The 22,032-nt window shown below is 42.8% G+C and overlaps 1 protein-coding gene across 1 annotated transcript in view; it reads left to right on the forward strand.

The window, feature by feature from the left end:
- Positions 1-21,453, forward strand: part of tyw1 (tRNA-yW synthesizing protein 1 homolog (S. cerevisiae)) — a 37,216-nt gene extending 15,763 nt beyond the window's left edge. Inside the window, exons 9-13 of the mRNA XM_047035983.1 lie at positions 1,542-1,719; positions 3,831-3,966; positions 6,661-6,771; positions 15,610-15,777; positions 20,215-21,453. Coding sequence (XP_046891939.1) covers positions 1,542-1,719; positions 3,831-3,966; positions 6,661-6,771; positions 15,610-15,777; positions 20,215-20,436 — 815 coding nt within the window. The 3' untranslated portion in view covers positions 20,437-21,453. The remainder of the gene's footprint in view (positions 1-1,541; positions 1,720-3,830; positions 3,967-6,660; positions 6,772-15,609; positions 15,778-20,214) is intronic.
- The last annotated feature ends 579 nt before the right edge of the window (positions 21,454-22,032 follow it).

Genomic DNA, 22,032 nt, shown 5'->3' on the forward strand with positions numbered 1-22,032 from the left:
ACTGGTGCACCTAGTGTCAAACTGGATGCAGCACAGTGAGATTATTTGGCCAGCAGTTGTTCCTTGGGTTTGATTTGGGGAGATTCTCTTTTTTTCAAAGATGATGTATTCCGTTCTTGAGAACATTAGAGGGCTTTAATCATGTCCATGTGTCCTTTAAAGCAGGACCCAGTTCCTATTCAGTCTACACCAGCACCCGCAAACTCAACTCATTGCAACGGGCCAGAGACCTTTGCGAACTTGTTGCTTAGCCCCACTTCATCAAGTGCCGCAACAAGTGACTGAAAAATCCACTCTCGCAAGAATGAGAGCTCTTAATGGGACTGTTAGCTATACGTGTGGGAGTTTAATGGGATGTCTCTCTTATCCTTAATATCAATGATATCGTAACGAGGTTTCAGGGGCCCACATTGGCACATTTGTATTGTCCGTTCTAGCTGTTGTGTTTTATGAATGCAATGAAAGTGTGATTTCTCCGAAGGCCTGATTGAGTGCCATGGGAATGCTTTGATTGCTTTTTAGTTTGGCCTCTTTTATTATAAAGCTGTTTCATGAAATTGAGTTTTCCATAGAAATGTAGCGGAGCTCCTGCTAGCCGCCTGGCCTCGTCAATAGAAAATGTGTTATGATTTCATTGTTGAGTCTTGTTGTTTTCCTTGTCTTATGTAAGGCATAGGAAATCAATCACACCCTGGATGTTTGAAAGTTTCACCTTTTTGTGGTTTGTTTGAAGAATAGTAAGTCCCATACAAGATTCGCTCTTTTTTTATTTATAATTTTTTTTACATCCGCAGAAACTTTCATCACAAATGTATTCATTTTTCCAGATATTTAACTGTTGTTTACAAACATTATTATTATAACCTATTAACTTAAGGAAGACCTACCAAAATTATCATGTCTATTTTTGCAGATTATTTTAGGTAATTAATTCTCGTTAAGATGTACTGTATCACGAAAACAACAACCTGCCAAAAACATGCTAATAAAGATTAATGGCACTATTTGTTCTGTCAAGGAAGGCAACGTTTAAGACAAACTACAGTCACAGCTACGGTAGACATACAGAAATCAACTGGCTGTGTTCTAAAATGTTACGGTTAAATATTTAATGTCAATTTAGATTCCTGCCTCACTGAGGTAAGGTAGCAATGTCTCCTTATCTTAGAGCTGTGTGTGTGTCTAACTGCTTCAAGCGTGTGTTCTTACGCACATTGAGACGGCTGCCAACAGAAACAGCCTCTTTGCTGGGAGATGGGTAGGGATCAGCTGGAGAGGCAGGGCTACCAGTGGAGCGAGGGAGGGGGCCCTGCTCCAGCCTCACCCGATGTACAACACTTTAGGCTGATGGATACTAAAACTTCTGATGATAGCAGCTGTAACTTACATACAATGGAATTATTCATAATTACTTGCTTATCTAATCCTTTCATCCTTCAGATCGACACAAATACAGACCAGAGGTAATGTGTATAACGTCTAGCTTTCTCCTCCTGCTTCAGGATGACCTTTTGAACTTTTACCATCTCTCTTCTGTCCAGGTGTGCCGGGGGTGCGGCCAGACCGCTACGAAGAGGGCCTGTCTGTGAAACACTGCGCGCTCTCCCTGGTTGGCGAGCCAATTATGTACCCCGAAATCAATGCCTTCCTTTGTCTCCTTCACACCCACCACATCTCAAGCTTTCTGGTCACCAATGCGCAGTTCCCAGAAGAAATCAGGTAAACAAAATCAGGTAAACTAAAATAGCCTTTAGTTGGAACAACATGCTGTAGAGCTTTCTCTTGAGGAGGTTTCTCCTGTGTACATTTAAATTCAAGTGATTGAGGAGGCTTCTACTGTCCGTCCTTATGTGAGCTGCCACTCGTGTCCGGGGGTGGGTAAAGACATCTTGTGGCAATTGACGCTGTCTCAATTCAAGTCCCGATGCCAAATGTCTTGACTCATCTCTACATAAAGGTCATCCTGGCTTTCCTTATTCTCTGCCAGCACTATTTCATTCATGCGCGAGTGACACCCTTTCTCTCCGACCCTTACCCCATGACTTTTGAAGCCTACACAGAGCCACTCCAAGGTTCCACAGGCGGGGTTGGGTCGCGCCTGGGGAAGGCCTGATAAGGGAGCAGAATTACAAATCACAGCCTTGCTCCGCCTGTCACCTGTGTCCATCTGTCTGGTTGTCAGTCACTCTATATCGGGCATGGTGCATTAAAGCATCTTTGCCAGCTCCCATGGCCTCATGAAAAATACATCCTCACCTCACATGCCTCTGCACACACTCATACACGTGCAAACCCTTATTCCCCTTATCAGCAGTGGCAGGAGGGCACGGTGAGGAGCACAATGAGAAAAGAGGGTTTATTGTCGGAGTCAAGGGAACACTGTTGTCACTGTTCACAGTGTGTCTTATCTGCAGTGCGGTAGCGCCTCATCCATCCGAGAACTGCATTCTTTGGCAACACAATAGAAACATTCATATGCTGTTGAATGTGTCTGTCTTGCAAGCTCATGTCTCTGCATGTGACATCCCTAGCTCCTTTCTGTAATATTTATTCAACAAAAGTTGTATTCAATTGAGCATGTTAGAAGCAAGCAGCCACAGAGAGAACATTATACGTTGCATAGTCAGCACTGTGCCCATGTTTTAGTTATGCTGGCATCAGATTCTAAGGTTAAGTTGCCACACGGGGACCTGAAAGACCTGCAAGATGTTTGTAGTTAATTGTGCAGTAGTTGAAGAGTTGTTGGCAGCCATTTTTGTCATTTCAAGCACTGTTGAAGAGATTGATATGGGCAGTTGTGTAGACTTTTTAAGATGTCTGTTTTCCTATTTCAAAAAAGTACTTTCTCGACAAAGAAGTCTGCCAATACAAGAACTACGAGGACACTTGATGATTGAATAAGATGTATAATACAATCACGTCAGCTCAACAACCACTCTCTTATTTGCTAAACCTTGATTTCCTGTCAACATTGACCCTGCTCCGCTAAAGGTTCCTTAATTCACCAGAGCTTTTTCCTTTTGCATTCAATCCCACTTCGGTCGCCCTACAGCATGTCTGGGTTTGCGTTCCTTGCTGTGTTGTTAGCCTCGGCCTTGCCGTGTCTGTCACACACTGACTTATCATTCCCTAAACCAGAGCAGACAGGCAGGACGGCATCAATCATCACCGTCAGGATTGTCTTGTCTTGGACAAGCTGTTGGAATTTATCGAGGTTGGACCCCCACCCCCATTATTGTGATTGGAAACAAGCGTTGGCCAACAAGAGGAGGAGATGAGAGGATAACAGGATGAGCCAAATTAAGTAATATTCCTTAATTCTCAAATTTCCGCCTGAATGCAGAACTCTACAGTCCTGTGGAAATCAAAAGTCCTTTTGAAATGCCTTAGGAATGCCTTTGCTCAAATACGTTTTGTAACTTCACATACAGATTCAGTCTGTAATATTTATTGTCATAGATTTATTATGTAGTTTAGTTATAACTACAGTACTTAAGCCTTTTCTATTAGTTAAACCCATTTGCCGCCACATTGTGGGAGAAAAGACCCCGACGCCTGTCAGATGAAGACCACTATTCCCATTTGCTCCTCCTCTCTCATTTTCAGTCTTTGTCCTCCTTTTCTGAAATAAGATTGCTTTGTATCTCTACTCAAAGACCGCAAATCTCTTAATCAGCACCAGGCCTTAGACTTGTCATTTTACTTTACCCATACTCTTGGAAGAGATGGCTTACTGACATCTTTCAGTCGGTTTTGGTATCCTTTTTTTTTTTCTTTTGACCCCTCTCAAAATCTATTTTTTGTCTAAATATCACATTCCTCCTCTCCAGGAATCTGGTGCCAGTCACACAGCTGTATGTCAGTGTGGATGCCAGCACAAAAGAGATTCTGAAGAAGATCGACCGGCCACTCTTCACAGACTTCTGGCCTCGCTTCCTAGACAGCCTTAAAGCCCTGGGTGAGAAGGTGAGACCAGGAGCTCTGTGGAGGTTAAGATTTAGAGTCAGAAAGATATAGACCATTGTTCTTCATTCTTTTTTCGTCCTCTTTTTTGTTAGCAGTTAGCGTTAGTATTCTTGCCGTAAATGATTTGAAAGTTTTGCTTTTCCAGATTTGGTTGAAAATCTGTTAAATTATTTGTGAATTATTTGTGAATTCCCTCTATTGTATGAATGCATAAAGTACAATCTTGTGTACAAACAAAAGGGTGGCAATGGTGAGACACCTTTTTGATGTCTTATCTCATCTCTCTATTCTCATGGAGCCTCAGTGCATCTTTGGAGATTTGCACCAAAGTTTAAGGGAATGCTATTCTCTTCGTCATTCTGACAGATGTCTCACTGGTTTGATATCACTGTGTAGACAACAAATATTCTACATTGTGATATTACTTCAATCTCACTACCGTTGCAAACCCCTGGGTGGAGAAATGTAGATAACAGTCATAATGGAAATGTTTTAGTTGTTATTTCTATAATAATGATGCGATTAAATTGCTGCCTCAAGTGTCCTAGTATATTATTTTACCTTACATAAAGATACGAGAGCTTTAATTAACAATTCGCTCCTAAAATATTTATTTATTGTTCATTTTATTTCAAGGCTTTTATGTTCACTCTCTTATGGCTTCCCAAAATAGGTAGACAGTGTCCACTTTACAGTGGACTTGCATATAGTAACCTCACACACAAGACCCTGATCATTTGTGTGGAAGTGGATGGAGAAGACCCCCCCTCCCCCCTGAAATGACTGAAGTTTGCAAATATTTTGTGTTGGGGAAACTCAGTCATTTGGGTCCCATGTGACACCTCCTTCTTTAGAGTTTGTTTAATATGCAACATGATTTTCGAAAGAGAAAAACGGCCGAAGGCGCTCAGTGCTCAGATTTCACTCCTGTTCGATCCAGCCATTATCACGGCGTTACCTAGCAGAGGGGGGTAATGTCAGCAATGTGGAAATACTTCAAAGTTTCCGATAAGGACATCAAATACCTCTTAGCTATTGCTTGTTTCGAAAGGATGTCAAACTTCTGGCAATTAGGACAACCTTTTCTGCTGATTCACTTTCCTTCCCTTGTTATTACACACTGATTATTTCACTGAGTGAGATTCCACTCAACCATCCAGTGCCCCAGGTCCCAGTATACCAGGGAGGACTCATGATTAAGACCACCGGACAGTGATTGACGTCCCGGTGGACTGGTATTTGACACCAATGCCCTAAAGCACTATTCTGTTTATCTCCACAGAATGACAGTTTCACTCCTCCAGTAAGGATGGGTCGTCAGTCTCAGGAAACACACAGATTTAACCATAAGCCAACCATGTGCAAGCAAAAAATGTGTATGCAGAATCCAGCCATTGTACATTGTAAAGCCTGCAATGTCCTGCAGTGGCTTTTGTTGTTTAATCTCCAACTAGAAAAAATACTGGTGTGGTCCATCCTGACCTTCTCCTGGTGCTGTGGAAGTGATGGAGGCATGCCTCGTTGTCAGGTTTCTTGAAGAGAAACAGTCACCACCGTCCAATTATCCCCCCCCCCCCCCCCCCTGTGCTGGGGGAGGGGCCATGCCCGGGGATCATCCTGCACCAACGGGGAGAACACCAGAGATCAGGCTGGATGTTTCTTAGTCATACTCCACTCCCCTGCAAGGCCGAGCTCTCTTCTCTTTTGTTCTATCCTATTCTGTTCTCTCCTTTTGTCTTTTGTCCTCCCGTTCACTCACTCACTCCATGTTCTCTCTTCATTTTTCAGTAACTTGTTAATGTATGAACATGCTGGAGGTATTTATGATAAACTCGGTTGCAATAACGGTGATTGATAGATCCTTCTGCTGAGAGAGTTAGATCGCCTCAGAGGGCCATAGAATGAGAACGATGTGGCCTTCTCAAAAGGGTGTGCTCCATTTGGGAGAAAACAAATAGGGTTGAAAAATGTGCCATAGTGTTTTATGGCTGACAGCTCTGTGATATTAGTGCTTTAGAGCCTCTTCATCATAGTCCAGGCATGCTTGTCGTTGTGATGTAATATCACGGTTTTCTGTTGTATTCTCAACCTTGGCTCTGAATTGTCCGTCAGGCTGCTCCCCGTACATTCAGAAGGAACAGATGCAGCCTCCTCTTGTTCTTCCTTTCTCCTGCTCTCACTCATTTTCTCCCTGGCTCGCTCGCTCTCTCTCCATCTCTGTCACGACAGACAGATGGGGGTTGAGGCAGAGGCATCATGGCAATCTGGAAAGAGACAAGAATGCCATTTATGAATTATTCTTAACACACAATATTGGCACTCTCAATTAAGCATGTCATCTCCTGTGCTAATTGTCTGTGTATTTTAATCCACAGTAATTACATCCCAACGACAACCAAATGACATCTCAGAGATGATGAATGACTCCAAAAACCCTTATTGCTATGCTCAGGACTTATGCAACACTTACTTGTCCATCATTGCCACACTTCTCTTTGTCCGCAGCATAAAGGAAGACATTGGATCTTGTTCTTTATTAAAGTCGTTTGCGTTGTTAAGGCCTTCCTCAGTTTATCCAGTACAAGGAAATAAGTGAGAATTTGAGTGATTTGAGTTTCACTCAACTTTTTGAGTGATATGGTTTCAGTCAACTTTTCTTCCCTCTCATCATGTTCCCTCGTTCTGTGTGTTCAGAGACAGAGGACCGTGTACAGACTAACGCTAGTGAAGGCCTGGAATGTGGTGGAGCTGAAGGCCTACTCAGAGCTCATTGCCTTGGGACAGCCAGACTTCATCGAGGTCAAGGTAGGCACACATATCGTCAGTGAAAGGAAAATGGAAAGTAAATAGGGAATTGGCCCTCATTTTCTTTGGCACGTATCTTTGTGTCTTTCTGCCTCTATACTGTAGTCGGTGAATCGAAAGGCCAGAGACACTTGGTGTTCGTCCCTGGCTTGGGAACCACAATTCACCTTAGGTTAGATTCTCAGGGAGATAATTGACTCGTTAATATCTGACTCCAATTTTAAGACACGTGCACAAGTGCGTTACCTGTAACCTCGAGCGCTAAACAGTTAATGACATGAAACTCTGACGTAGGTAAAAATCGTCTGCTTGATCAGAGCACCGACCCTAAAGTATGCGTGTTCACTAAACAGTCGTTTATCTCTACTATAATATAGATTTAACCATAGTCGACCTAGTAGGATATGTAATCGATCACTCAGAGGCCCCGGTAAATTCCTTCGGAGCGTGGAGATCCACTGTAAGTGACTCAGAGGCCTTAAGTTAAAACCTACTCAAAAGTCTATGTTTATAATCAGTTAGCCGCATCAACCAGACTAGATCTAAGTTTTCACCGCCGTAGCCTGATAGATACGTTTCAAAGAGAACAAGTAACGTCAAAATGCACAATAATAGTTTATTATCTAAATAGTAAGATAATCAATACAATGATAATGAAATATCATCAAATACAAAACATACCTTCAGAGCAATGGTTAACAAAGGTATGTCACAAAGAAGACTAGGCGCCTAACGCACCGGAGCTGTATCGTAAACAAAACTCGAAGTGATTGGTAACACTTCTTCCTATATACACCCAAACCTGACTAAAATGGGGACACCCATTTTACACACCCATACACACACCCATACATGACTGAAAAGTAGTCTAAACGCATACAAATTCTAATTGGATCATTAATCAAGGCTACAGTAGACCAAGTGGTTCCCTTGCAAGACAGGGGAATATGTTAAACACATGTTGGTCTGCTGTAGGCACAAACTCTGTAAACCCTGTACATGTACATGTTACAGTATTACAATTATTACTAGCATGTAATACATAAAGTGAGAAACAAAAGCATATCAAACATGACATTAAAAGCTGTTTAGAACCTTATTTTCAAGAACACAACTTTTAATGATAATTTCAGTCTTCCTCCGTCCATCTTCCTCTTCAACTGTTGAGACCACCTCTCCAGAGGTGTGTCATTAAGGTGTGATTGTCATTTTAGCATTCATGTAAATCAACGACTGTCCCAGACGAGTGTCTGGGTGACCAGTGACAAAGGAGCTGCCAAAACAGCCCTACAATACTGTCACTCTCCATGAGCCCTCCTTTATATTCTCCCTTCATTTCTGTGACAGTGAAGAAACTCACCTCTTAATGACCAAAGTAATCGTTTTAAACCATATCATTAATGGTTGGTGGTCAAGGACACGTAGCTAATGAATTTGTGATCTTCAATTAAATAAGTCCCCCAGACTCCAGTAAAACCCTTCAAAAATTATCTTAAAGTACTAAAATAATATCCATAGCCCTCACTTCCTATTCTGGAATAAAAAATCATACATTTGTATGTGGGATAGATGCTGTGAAGAGTAACATATTAATTATGTGAATTGTGTTGTGTTATCCAAATGTAATAATTGACAACACATTACGCTACGCCCTTTCATCCTCTTATTCATTGACTTTTACCAGTAACTGGATCACATCACTAAATGATGAGTCGATTCAAACACAAAAAGCAAAGACTGGTTCTGGTTTGATGTGCAAGATTATGGCCGACATCTATAAAAGATAGAAGAATTATCTGAATGGATGATCCAGATGGCTTTTCAATGAGACCTCCAAGTCATCTTGAGACGATGTGTATCTCAGGCCGTACTGTTAAATCGATATGTCCCGAAGATTTATATACTGCCTAATAGTCTCTCTTGATGTCCCCCTGACCTGATGTGCAATTCACTTGAGTATCAGTTAGTAGAGAACACCCTATTGACCCTGCTATGGTAATTAGTGTGATACAATATGAATGGGAGGAATCTGATCTAGAGTTGTCATAGTGATACAGCGGATCATTTAATTATATGCTGTGTTTTTTGTGTTTTTATGATTGATTTATTCACAAGGCTTATTCAAATGACGGCTTGAAGAAATTGAAGTCAAACAGCAAGGGTTTCATTCAATTCTGAAAGGAACCTAGTTGGGGAAAAATAGATCCAGTTTGCAAGTGTTTTATGTTATTTGATCTTCCTATGATGAACATATTTGTAATAAATGTGTTTCTTTTGGTGAAGTATAACTTGAAAGTCAAACTTAAGATTTGAAATGGTTCCAAATCTCTCCAGACCCAATTGTGTTATCATATCCTCTCCTCCTAAGTCGCTCTGGATAAGAGCGTCTGCTAAATGACTAAATGTAATGTAAATGTAAGATGACTGATATTGCCTGCATTGTAAATACTTGAAAAGACACAATATCATAAAACACCTTAGCTACAGAAAGACCCCCCCCCACACACACACACAGTCTCCAAAAATACACACACCTTAATTTGGAGGCAGGAGCATGCCTGGCCTGGGTTGCTTAGCAACAGTGATGACCCACTTGGACCCAAAGCTGTGCAGCAGGTTAAAGGCCCACCTCTCTTAGGCCTCAGGGACAATCAGAGTGAAGAAGTGGTGCCAAATAAAGCTGCCTTATATTCTCCTGAAACACACATGCACTCCCAACACAGTTTCTCGTGGATTGTTCACAAGTGTGCAAGCACACACACACCCACCCACCATGCTTGCACTGTCCATAATGCACTTTACACTTTTAGATACTTGTACGCACACACACACACACACTTGTTAATAAGTTGTTGGTTTGAAAAAAAGTATTTCTCAAGATACTGTCCTTGTCACAGAAGTCTCTACATCACTGTCGTCAAGCTGTATTAGCCGCAGAAGGTCGAGGACTGAGAAGTGTGTGAGTCATTGGAGCACTCAGCAATCCTTCTAACTGGGCTCAGCAGAGACAGGATGGGCGTTACTTAAGAGTGCCACTTCAGCGTCACTGTTGATGTGCTCAGGAGGAGATCAGAAGAGCCAGAGAAATAAGACTGGAATGTAACGTGTGAAATGATGTGACAACTGTGTATAAAGGAACAGAGGGTTATATACAGGTGCATCTCAATAAATTAGAATATAAACAAAAAGTTGATTTATTTCAGTAATTCAATTCAAAAAGTGAAACTTCTATATTATATAGATTTATTACACACAGACTGATATTTAAAAAAAAATATATATATTTTAATTTTGATGATTATAACTGACAGCTAATGAAAATTTGAATGTTACTAAAGACCAATAAAAAAAGAAAAATTGATTTTTAACACAGAAAGGTTGGACTACTGAAAAAGATGCACATGTACAACACTCTATACTTGGTTGGGGCTCCTTTTGCATGAATTACTGCAGCAATGCGGCGAGGCATGGAGGCGATCAGTCTGTGGCACTGCTGAGGTGTTATGGAAGCCCAGGTTGCTCTGATAGCGGCCTTCAGCTCTTCTGCGTTGTTGGGTCTGATGTCTTGCGTCCTCCTATTTACAATACCCCATAGATTCTCTATGGGGTTTAGGTCAGGCGAGTTTGCTGGCCAATCAAGCACAGGGATACCATGGTCCTTAAACCAGATACGGGTACCTTTGGCTTGCTGGAAAATGAAATCCGCATCTACATAAAGCTGGTCAGCAGAGGGAAGCATGAAGTGCTCAAAAACGTCCTGGTAGACAGCGCTGACCTTGGACCTGAGAAAACACAGTGGACCAACACCAGCAGATGACATGGCACCCCAAACCATCACTGACTGGGGAAACTTTATACTGGACCTCAAGCAACTTGTGCCTCTCCTCTCTTCCTCCAGACTCTGGGACCTTGATTTCCAAATGAAATTAGTTCTCTTCTCATCTGAGAAGAGAACTTTAGACCACTGTGCAACAGTCCAGTCCTTTTTGTCCTTAGCCCAAGTAAGACGCCTCTGACGTTGTCTGTAGTTCAAGAGTGGCTTGACACAAGGAATGCGACAGTTGAAGCCCATGTCCTGGATACGTCTGTGCGTGGTGGCTCTTGAAGCACGGACTCCAGCTGCAGTCCACTCCTTGTGAATCTCCCCTAAATTCTTGAATGGCCTTTGTTTCACAATCCTCTCAAGGCTGCGGTTATCCCTGTTGCTTGTGCACCTTTAATGTTCTTGGATACAGCACTCTGTGAACAGCCAGCTTCTTTAGCAAAGTCCTTTTGTGTCTTACCCTCCTTGTGCGGGGTGTCAATGATCGTCTTCTGGACAACTGTCAAGTCAGCGGTCTTCCTCATGATTGTGTAGCCTACTAAACCAAACTGAGAGACCATTTAAAGCAGTGGTTCCCAATCCTGGTCCTCGGGACCCCCTATCCTGCATTTCCCTGCTCCAACACACCTTATTCAAATGAATGGTCGTTAACAGGCTTCTGCAGTGCTGAAAACAAACAACAACTGAAAGAGGCTGTGGTGAAAACCTGGGCAAGCATCACAAAAGAAGAATGCAAAAGTTTGGTGACATCAATGGGTCACAGACTTGCTGCAGTTATTGAAAGCAAAGGATTTGCAACTAAATATTAAGTCTTATTAACTTAAATATATTTTAAGTATATCTGTTCCAAAGCTTTTGCTCGATGTTGATCTCTGGTCTCACGTTCATCGTTTGATACCAAGTCCAAATGTTTTCAGTCTACAGCAAAAATAAAGGTATTGGCCTCACTGTTCCAATACTTTTGGAGGGAACTGTGTATATATATAAGAAACACAATTTAATCACAGTTATTTCCTTTCAGTCAACAAAACCATTGGCCCACGCAAGCAGTGGTGGGTGCTCTCAGTGAATCAGCGAATCAGCGAATCTATTATAAGATGTCATGCTTGCAGCCAGGGAGGTGCCGTTACTAGCTGTTGGTAGTGAGAGGACTATTGTTTACTGTACCATGGGGTTGTGCAGAAAGATGTTCTGTTTATGTCTAGGTGGACTGGAGGTTCTGGTGGCGATGAACAATCAGGGGGAGCCTTGCTGTCTTATCACCCATGTCCTTCTGATCATGAACACACACACACACAGCACACCCTCCTTGTATTCACTCTCAGCAGTTACAGGGAGAATCTGCTCTCCTACTAGAGCCTGGGCTGCTCGCCTCCTGCTAGGGAAGAAGCAGCCAGGAGCCACACTCACCGAAATAGCCTGGTGCTCCTCATCTCATCAGTCACACAGCATCAGCCCCGTCATTACAAGACATACACAGAAACACATGAGAACACACACACAGGCATACAGAACACACACACGCTTCAAACCACACACACTGAACTCGTCCTCTCTACCTGCCTGTACATTGTGTCTTTTATCACAAGATACACAAAACTACCTTCTACAGGGTCTATAAAATCTGCAAGTTATGTTATAAAGCCTGCAAAAACCAGCCAGAGAGATCTGAGATTGGGATGTTATTTGAGACACATCAAACAGTCTATACAGAGTCATGCTTAGTAGGAAACCCTGCTAAAGGCCAACAGGATGCAGGCCAGTGGAAGTGTTCTGAACTACTAACCCCCCCGCCCCTCCAGAACCCCCCCACCTCTCCAGCTCTAACAGGCTCACTGTGGGACCACTTAAAGCTACATTCACGGCCCGCAGGCAAAAGTGGGCTAATTCTGATATTTTTGCTAAAATGTGACTTATATATATTATATATATTATTTTTTTCATGACAGAGGGAACAGCAGAAATGACAAGGAATCAGAGTGGGACACTTTTATATTAGATTCAACTTTATTGTGCAGAGTACATGTACAAAGCTAATGAAATGCAGTTAGCACCTAACCAGAAGTGCAAAAGAATAGCATTTATTTACAGTAATGAGAATATAAGTAAAACTGTCTATGCAAGATCTGTGTTTGAAAGCATGTGAAAACCAATATTCAGCATGCTGCGTGTGATGACTTTGTTATTACTCTTTTGCACATGTGGGTCATATCAGGAGAATGACCAATTCACACTATTAAGAATCTGATATTGGCCACCAAAAATAAATAAATAAGAATATGGATAGCCAAACAAAACAAATCTGATGTGAGCAAAAAATTCGAATTTAGCACCAAGGCTTGCGGTGTGAATGGAGTATTACTGTAGAATATCGCTTCTGGCCTTTCTGCATCGGTGTGCTTCACTTGACAGGGCTTACTTCAATCTGTACAGCACATCCAAGACACACGTAACTATAACAATGTTACAATGAGCAATTTTGACTCAATCACTTAACCATGCTCTCACAGTTCACTCATGTTATGTGTCCCTGTTCTTAGTTTCACCTTTTTTCTTCTAGTTCATCTTGACCTTCAGTAACATTGAGGCTCCAGGCTATATTCCTTTGGCTATGGGATTGACTAAAGCATTATATTCTTACAATTAGTATATCACACAGGACATGGACTGGGACAGTGATGGAACACCTTGCACCCAGTCTCACATTAGCCCACATCACTGCTTCATGGCAGAGTGACCTCCCTGTTGGGGCATACTACATCGCGTGGGTGGGTGGGTGGGTTGAATGAGGTTGGGTTGTCCGCATTGTGATGTTGGTGAAGTGGGTGGTATTTCAGTGAAACTATTGAACCAAAAGGGTAAAGCTTGTTTCATGTTGTATGTGTCCTCATGGTGTGATTGTTTGTGTTTCTGTAAGAAGCACAGACTTCATCACTGCCGCACAAGTTAGTAATCTATCACACACTCTTAAGTGGGGGAATGTGAATGTACTGCCTCCATATCTAGATTTGTTATGGCCCTTTTGTGTTCAGACTGTTGATCATCTGAAAACAGCATCAAAAATTCTTCCTTCTCACTGTTTTACACTCGCACAGGTGAGAATTGGTCTGAAACATAGCCGTAGACTGCTTTGATGACTGCCAGTATGAAGAGAAACACTGGTGTCTCATTATGGGCGTAAAGAGCTATGCTATTTGCGAGTAGGCAGGAAGTCTACAAACAGGACCCACCCCCTAGCGTCTCACTGATGTTTACCTGTTTTTGTTTTTCACTTGTTTGTCTCCCTCTTAAATCCACTCGCTGTCTTTTGTTTCTCACTCTTCACTTCTCCCTCTATTTCTAATCCCCTGCCCCATCATTCCTTTTCCCTCTTTCTCTCCCTCCTCGGTCTCTCTCCCCCTTTCTTAGTGATTTATACCTCAGCTTGTGAAGGTGATCATTATTCTGAAAGGCTACAGGCCAGTCTGATAAGACCAAGACTCTTCATCAATTCTGTACAACGCCCCGTGCCTTACCATGCCTTATCGTCCTTGGGAGATTGGCTTCCAACCTAAACGGCAAAAGTGTGTGTGTTTGTGCATCTGTGTATTTGAGTATTTCTTTGTGTGTGTTGCATTTTGCTGTTTCCTGGTTAGGAAGACGTCTCTGAATCTTCCTCTGCGGAGAAGCATGAGGCTCTGAATGGACCTCTGTACTGTGCTGTGTCTGACAGACTGTCAATAAATGTAAAATGATTACATACAAGCTGTGCATAGCAGCCATAGTGGACACTTGAAGACCCATCATGAATGGAGTGATTAATGAGTTTGGCCGACCAAAATGTGTTTGACAGTACAATACTAATAATCATAATTATGAACTATTTAAGTTTTAGCAAACGCTGTCGGTGGTCTGGGTCATGGCCTGGGCCTCAGGAGACCGTGAGGCCATACAGGCTGGCGGTAAAAATAGCTGCTGCTTTCCCTGTGTGCCCCGATGACATGTTTGGGCTTATGGTTGTAACTCAACAGGGTAGAGTGTGTGTGTGTGTGTGTATGTGTGTTTGCATGTGTGTTTGCATGTGTGAATGTGTGTGTTGGTGCTTCATTTACACAATTTGACAATTTGTTGATTTGTGTTGCATGTTGTCTTACTTCCTTGATACTTGTACAGTCTTTCTTCCCTTTTCTTCTTTTCTCATTTTTTCCTCTCCCTCCGGTTCTGGCCTTGGGAGACCGTGCGAGTCAGTGCTTGAGGTAAACTTCACTGTACTGCACTTGTCACTCCAGTACTTGGCGATGTCCAGGCACCACTTGATATTGGTTCTCAAGTTACTGTCTTTCCAGAGCTCATAGCAAAAACAGAATGTTACTTTCAGCGATTTAAGAATCAGAGGAAAGTTCGAAAATCATTAGGGTTTTTGTTTTCATCTGAGTTATCCTTAAAATTGAAAGAATGTTCCAAAATCCCCTCCCCCTTCCACCTTAAAAACAAAGACACAATACAGCCAGAATCCTGAGAGGGTGCTAAAAGACTTGAGCAATGTCACTCGCACAAAAGCCTGTCACATCCCATTTTATTTTCTCCATTGTATTAGAGTGGCTTTAAATCTCAGAGACAACCCCCGGAATTTAAGATAATAGAAGTGTCTTTGAGGTAAAGTGTATAAAATGTGTTTTTTCAACCGCATACCTCTGCGTAGAACTGCATCTTATCCAGTCACTGTATATTAAGCATACTTTCCTAGTTGCTATCTCTTGGTCTGTATGGTGGTGGGAAGAGCAGTGGAATGTCCTATTGAAGGAGAACTCTAGAATACAGATGCAGATAACGGCAAATAGCGAGTAAGCAAAACCTCCCACTGCCCACATCTCCGGCGCTTCCACATCTCTGTTCCTTTCCAGTCATCCGCTTCTATCTGTCTGGCGGCCTGCTGAATCTGCCTTATAGTCTGTGGCACATGTTGTATGAGACTCCCTGCTTCATGTGGCTGAGGAAGGATTTGCATTGATTTCTATCCCCCCTCTCTTTCCCAGGGGGTGACGTACTGCGGGGAGAGCTCGGCCAGTAGCCTGACCATGGCTAACGTGCCCTGGCACGAGGAGGTGGTGCACTTTGTCAAGCAGCTAGCTGACATGCTGCCACAGTACGAGATCGCCTGCGAGCACAAGCACTCCAACTGTCTGCTGATAGCCCACAAGAAGGTAAGTGCTGCTGTAGGTGTCCCCACTCCCCCTCTTTCCCCCTCTTTCCCCCTCTTTCCTACTGTCTTTCTCTCTCTTTCCCCCTCTCTTTCCCTCTCTTTCCTACTGTCTTTCCTTCTCTTTCCCCCTCTGTTTCCCTCTCTTTCCTACTGTCTTTCCCTCTCTTTCCTACTGTCTTTCCCCCTCTTTCCTACTGTCTTTCCCTCTCTTTCCCCCTCTCTTTCCCTCTCTTTACTACTGTCTTTCCTTCTCTTTCCCCCTCTCTTTCCCTCTCTTTCCTACTGTCTTTCCCTCTCTTTCCTACTGTCTTTCCCCCTCTTTCCTACTGTCTTTCCTTCTCTTTCCCCCTCTCTTTCCCTCTCTTTCCTACTGTCTTTCCCTCTCTTTCCCCCTCTCTTTCCCTCTCTTTCCCCCTCTCTTTCCCTCTCTTTCCTACTGTCTTTCCCTCTCTTTCCCCCTCTCTTTCCCTCTCTTTCCCCCTCTCTTTCCCTCTCTTTCTCCTGTTCACCTTGATGCGTCCACACACCACCTCCCACAACACGTTACCAGCCCCTTTCCACCCAGAAAACAATACTTTACACGCATCTCTCTTGTTTTTTGTTGTCTTATTGCTGGCCCTAAACAACATTAATGATGCCAACCTTTGAAGAAAACATTGTTCCTTTTTGGCAGCGGATCTCTCCCTTTTCGTCCCTCGTCTTATGCAGCCGCTAGCAGTGAAGCAGAGACAGATATGAATCAATAATGAATGAATTATGATTTATCACCCTCTCTCTCCTCCTGGGCAGTGAAGAAGATGGGGCCTCAACCCTCACAGAGAATCATTCATTACTGTTTGGTTTGGGATCAAAGGATGCTCTTTATTGTTTTTAGAGAACAATTAATAAAACAATATTCAAACTCGTCTAATCAGGCTCCTCTAACCCTGAAGAAAACTTCTCGCCTTTGTTCTGTACCCACATTTATCTTATACGTCTCGACTAGTCATTATCTGAATACCAGCTCTGTTTACCTCTATCCTCCCCTCATCTTTTCTGGGGACTGACTGGCAGAGAGACCGAGTTGACGGGGGCAGAGAGAGAAAGCGGGAGACAGAGAAAGAGAGAGAGCGAGCATTTGATTGTAATTGCGTCTGAGTTTGGGGTATGAGTCACTGTGTGAGATGTTAAGTTACGAGACACGCTGTGTCTTTGAGCCAGGCAACGTGAATAGCTTATACAGTATTTGTGGAGCCCATGATGGGACTTTTCAAGGCAATGAGGCACTAGGGTTTGCATGGTGCTTGTGACAAGGCTTTGGGTTCAATTCCCAAAGGGATCATGTACAGTAAGTCTATGCCCCTAACAGCGTCCTGATCTTTGATTGATTGACATATACCTCCACCAATGGGTGGTGTTCTCCATTTACCTTTCCGACTGAAACAAGGGGTTGGTATTGTCCCTCTATTTTTAATTAAAACAAAGGGATAAAGTTCATCAATACACAACAATAGTATGCAGACACACACAATTCCCAGGTCTATCGCTGCCCACCAGAAGGTTCTACTTCTGTGACCCTTAGTGATGATGATGATGATGGAGGTGGTGTGGATGGTGATTATTATGATGTGATATGATGGGGCCTTCCGTAGACGGCAGGTGACGCATCCGTCTCCTTGACCATGTCCCCCTGATGAAGACTGAGTGGGTGGTCAAGCGCTGGCACCGTGGGACTTGAGTGGACTGGTCCCTGACACACAAATGGGGACCAATTGTTCCTTTTAAATTCAACTCAATTTTTCAAAAGCCAGCCTGAGGCCACAGTCAATACTTCACTGTATTGATTTCCCCCCCGCCTCCTGTTCGCCTCTCTCTCCCTTTCGCCCTTATTCCTCGTTGTCACCATCACAAATGCCTTGGTCTTTAACTGGCGCATTCCATAATACTGTTGTAGATGACTCCGTCAACCTGCGCCTCTTCACAGGAGCTGTAATTTCCTCTGTCTCGGTATCCTTGTGTGCCTCTCACACACTGTGTCCTGAAGTTGGAGCGAGGAAGTCCACATACTTTTATGTACATCACTTTGTCTTCATCACTGCTTCCTGTACTGGAAGTGAACTGGAAAGAAACGTAAAGCTGTATCCAAGCGTACATTTTTCTTTTAACATTATTGTCTCGTCTGCGATTTAAGTGCTTTACACACAGCTGTGTGTGTGTGTGTGTGTGTGTGTGTGTGTGTGTGTGTGTGTGAGAGCCTGGCTGTCTTTTGTGATTCTTCAATAATTCATAGGCACTTAAAACATTATGAGCACTGTTTGCCATTTATATGTGCAGCACACCAGAATGGATCCATAGTTATTTTAATGACTGTCAAGCAAATGTGCAGTAAAATCTATGTAGATTACTCACCCCCCAACTGTTATTTTGGTAAAGTGGTTATGCATAATATCTGGGTGAACTTTCTAAAACTGTGTGTGTGTGTGTGGGGGGGGGGGGGCAGAGGCATGTGTGGGCACTTAGCTTTTGCGGTCCATAAAGGTTTGTGTAAGACAAATCACTGGAGCGGCTTGTGATGGATCTTTAACCAACTCCATCATCCATCTGTCCATGCTCTCCCAAGGGCCCCCCTGCCCCACCAACCCCCTATTGACAGGCTGCTGTTTGCCCAGGTCCTGGCTCTCTTTGTGGGGAGGCCCCAGACCTGTGGTTCCCTCTAGAAGATAACAGTGTAATGAAAAGCGCAGGCTTAGCACACAGGGCTCCCCAGGGAGAGCTCCTGGTTACTGGGGCTGTTTGAGACAGATTGCAGGTACTACGGTGAAGCGGCCAAACGGTGGAAATTGCACTGGATAGGAAACGATAGTAGTGTATTACATTGAGGGAAACCTCCAGTTTTTTCTGCAATGAGTTGCAGCTGTCCTTAGCAATGAGGGAATTTGGAGTGTAACAACATTGGTATTTTGCTTCTGAAGTGTCAGAAGGGTATTGCTTAGTGAGCGGGAAGTGATTTGGCCATTTTTCATCCTGTTTGCTCCCATGCTTTTTGAAAAGATTCCCCTCCTGCTTTTTTTTAAGGCTTCATTTGTGACTTAACAGTTAGTTTGCCTCTACTGCAGTCACTGCACTGTTAATGGCCAATGTGCTAATGTGTACTTTTCGCTCTCTCAATGGGCTGGTATCATCAGTGTTAAGGCCTTAATTGGGATTTAATTCATTGTTTTATTTTTTTTAAGATATTGTCATTTTGAAGTCTTCCAGATCTACAATGTGGACTAATCTAAGAGCTTTGTCAGTTGAAGGATCTTACTGCCCTGAACTGCCCAAATATTGAATGCTAAAAATGGACAAATCCTCTCCTGGAAAATCTAGGCCTAACCGCCATTTTGTTTCATGTCAATTACTTTAGAAAACTGTTTAGACAACTGCTGTGGCTTGTTTCCAACTAAAGACAGTTAGATGGATGCCATTAAATTTATTTGTCAAAAAAATTATGGCACTATGTTGGCAAAAGTTGGCACCAGACAATTGTAGTTCTTGGACAACAAAAGTCTTTCTGACGTGTCAACATTGCAGTCTCCCAGTTGAGCAGTGTGGCTCAACACACACTCAAACATACATGTGTACTGTACATACTGTATTCTTACTTTCTCTCTTACCTTATCTTCTCCAATGCCCCCCATTTCTTACTGTCTTTCTCTCTTTCTCTCCATCAGTTTATGTAACGCTGCTCTCATCATGCTGTCTTGGCTGGAAAGTGTGTGGGTAAAAACGACAAATGTTTGATGGAGACATACCTGTAAGGAGGTGTGAATCTGGACCGGTGATCCCTGCTGTGGCGTTGGAAATAAACAATCGCTTCATAAACTCAGTTTTGAAGTGTTGCTTTAAATATAGTATTTGCTTGTGACTTAATTGTTTAGTCTGAATCCTCTTGTTACTGTGTGATTCAGCTAGAGAGGAATATACCCCAAAGAAAGATATTTTCTGATCTCTATGCAGCACACGAATGTGTCTGGCAACATTCACTGCACACATTGTCTCCAACGACTACAAATATTCCTCTCTTTCCAGTTTTTCACTCCATTGGATATTTTTTACTTTCTCCTCTCCCGTCTTGTTTTGACATTTTGTCCCCAAACCTCTTCCCCTACCCACCCCGCCCCTTTCACTGGGCTGTGTCACAGAGGAGTGAGTGTCCATAGTTGAGAGGTGGAGGAGGTTCCACACCTCTTATTGGTTAATGAAAGCTCCTGTCACCCTTTGAGCACACAGGAAATTGCACTCTGATCTTGGGAGCGTGATTGATCGCTTCAACGCAATCCTCGCTCATCCACAAATACTATCTACCCTTCTGTGTCTATGTGTGTGTGTGTGTGTGTGTTGGTCTGTGCATCAACATGTGTCTGTGTCTACACAAATTAATGCGCTCACTGTGTGCGTCTGTGGCGGTTCTCCACAGTTCAAGGTAGAAGGGGAGTGGTGTACGTGGATTGACTATGACGGCTTCCAGGAGCTTGTGCAGGCCTACGAGAAGAGCGGTGGCCGGCAGGTATTCTCAGCCCAGGACTACATGTCCAAAACCCCCCACTGGGCCCTGTTTGGGGCCAGGGATCAAGGCTTCGACCCGGCGGACACACGCTTCCAAAGGAGGAACAAAACCAAAGACATTTCTGGATGTTGATCTAGCAAGAGCGAACGAGAGTAGATGGTGATGGAGAGATAGTAAGTGGGAGGGAGCAGTTCAGTTTCACATTACCTTTGACTTTTAATTGTCATAATCAGTTTTAAGGTGTCAAATCTCACCTGTCTTTATCGTTTTGTTTTGAAATGAAATAAAAAATGATTTTTTTTCTTCTGTGTTTTTCAAACAGAAACTGCAAGGTTCAATCTCTCCAAACCAGCCTTTTTTCTTTTCTATTTTTTTACTGTTGTTTCCATGCTTACAGTACTTCAAATGTTTATTCTTTTTACTGTCATTATGACATTAACTTGATTTGTTTTTGCTAACTAGCACTAGATGATTGCACTATTTAGGTTTGGTAGCTGGTGTGTACCTGGTGTGTGTATGTCTTCCGTCCCCCCCACGTTTGAGGAGGAGAGAGGGGGTCATGAGGATCCTGTGAAGGAGGAGGGCTAAAGTACTCAGTGTATCACTAGACCTGCTCTAGGCTCCAATCACCCCTCATGTGCACAACTCGAGCTGGTCTGCCACTGCCAAGTGTCCACTGAATTATCTTTACCTCATCAAATTGTTCTTTGAAAATATCCAGTTCTACCTTGTCATATTTTTGTTTCACACTCATTCTGTGTTCTATTCATGTTTCTGCAATGCCTGGCAAACAGGGTGCGTAACGGATGATGTTTACTGTATCATTGCAATAAATGTATATATACGACAACAAAATTCCTTGTTCTATGTTCAGTGAATCAATCGACTGGTATGGTGAGGCTTGTTGAAAGCCGTGTCATAATGGACGAGCACAGTATGCTGCAGTCTGCATCTGCCCACAGCTTTCGCTTCCAACATGTTTTTGGTCCCCTTTCATCGGCTCTTGAATTAGAACCTGACATTTACAGGCTCTTGTAAGCCCAGTAGCCGGGCTTCAGTGTCTTCACTGCTTTTGTTTATTGGTCAGTTAAGTAGGTCTTTGACCAATCAGTCCATATGTTTGCTTATTTTTTACAGTGTCTAGACTGAAGTTCCACTCCATGTTGAAAAATGATGACATTTCGAACAAAAGAGATTGAACAGTTTGTGCAGTTCTGCATGCTGCTCAACTTCAGCAACCTTTTGTATTTTCATTTAAATATTAAAATGATCCCCCCCAAAAGCATGTGTTTTTAAATAATGACTTATTTAACCTTTGCTTGTAATTAATAGTTGGTAAACTCTTTTGCTATCACGCTGACTGATGCTGATATTTAGCTGTATTGATTCACACAAAATTCATAAAGTCATATTTAACATAAGTAAAAATGTGTGTGTGACCTGTACAATAATCTGCCCCTGTGCTAGTGGTGTCAAGTAGCTATTGAGTGTGGTGGAGGTAAAAGCCGTCTAAGATCCATGGAGAAAATCACTATTAATGTTATACAAAATAATGGACGCTATACACCTTACCCAATACAGACCATTGTGCCAGCAGTCATAGATACTGTACTATCTGCCGGAGCTGGTTCTGACGAAGTGAAATGAAGCTTCTGCTGTACACCAAAGGTCCACTTTGATTGGAGTAAGGAGGTATGAGCCATACAGAGATATATGGAAAATTAAGAT

This window comes from Hypomesus transpacificus, chromosome 15 (assembly GCF_021917145.1).
Source record: "Hypomesus transpacificus isolate Combined female chromosome 15, fHypTra1, whole genome shotgun sequence".
Lineage (NCBI taxonomy): Eukaryota > Metazoa > Chordata > Actinopteri > Osmeriformes > Osmeridae > Hypomesus > Hypomesus transpacificus.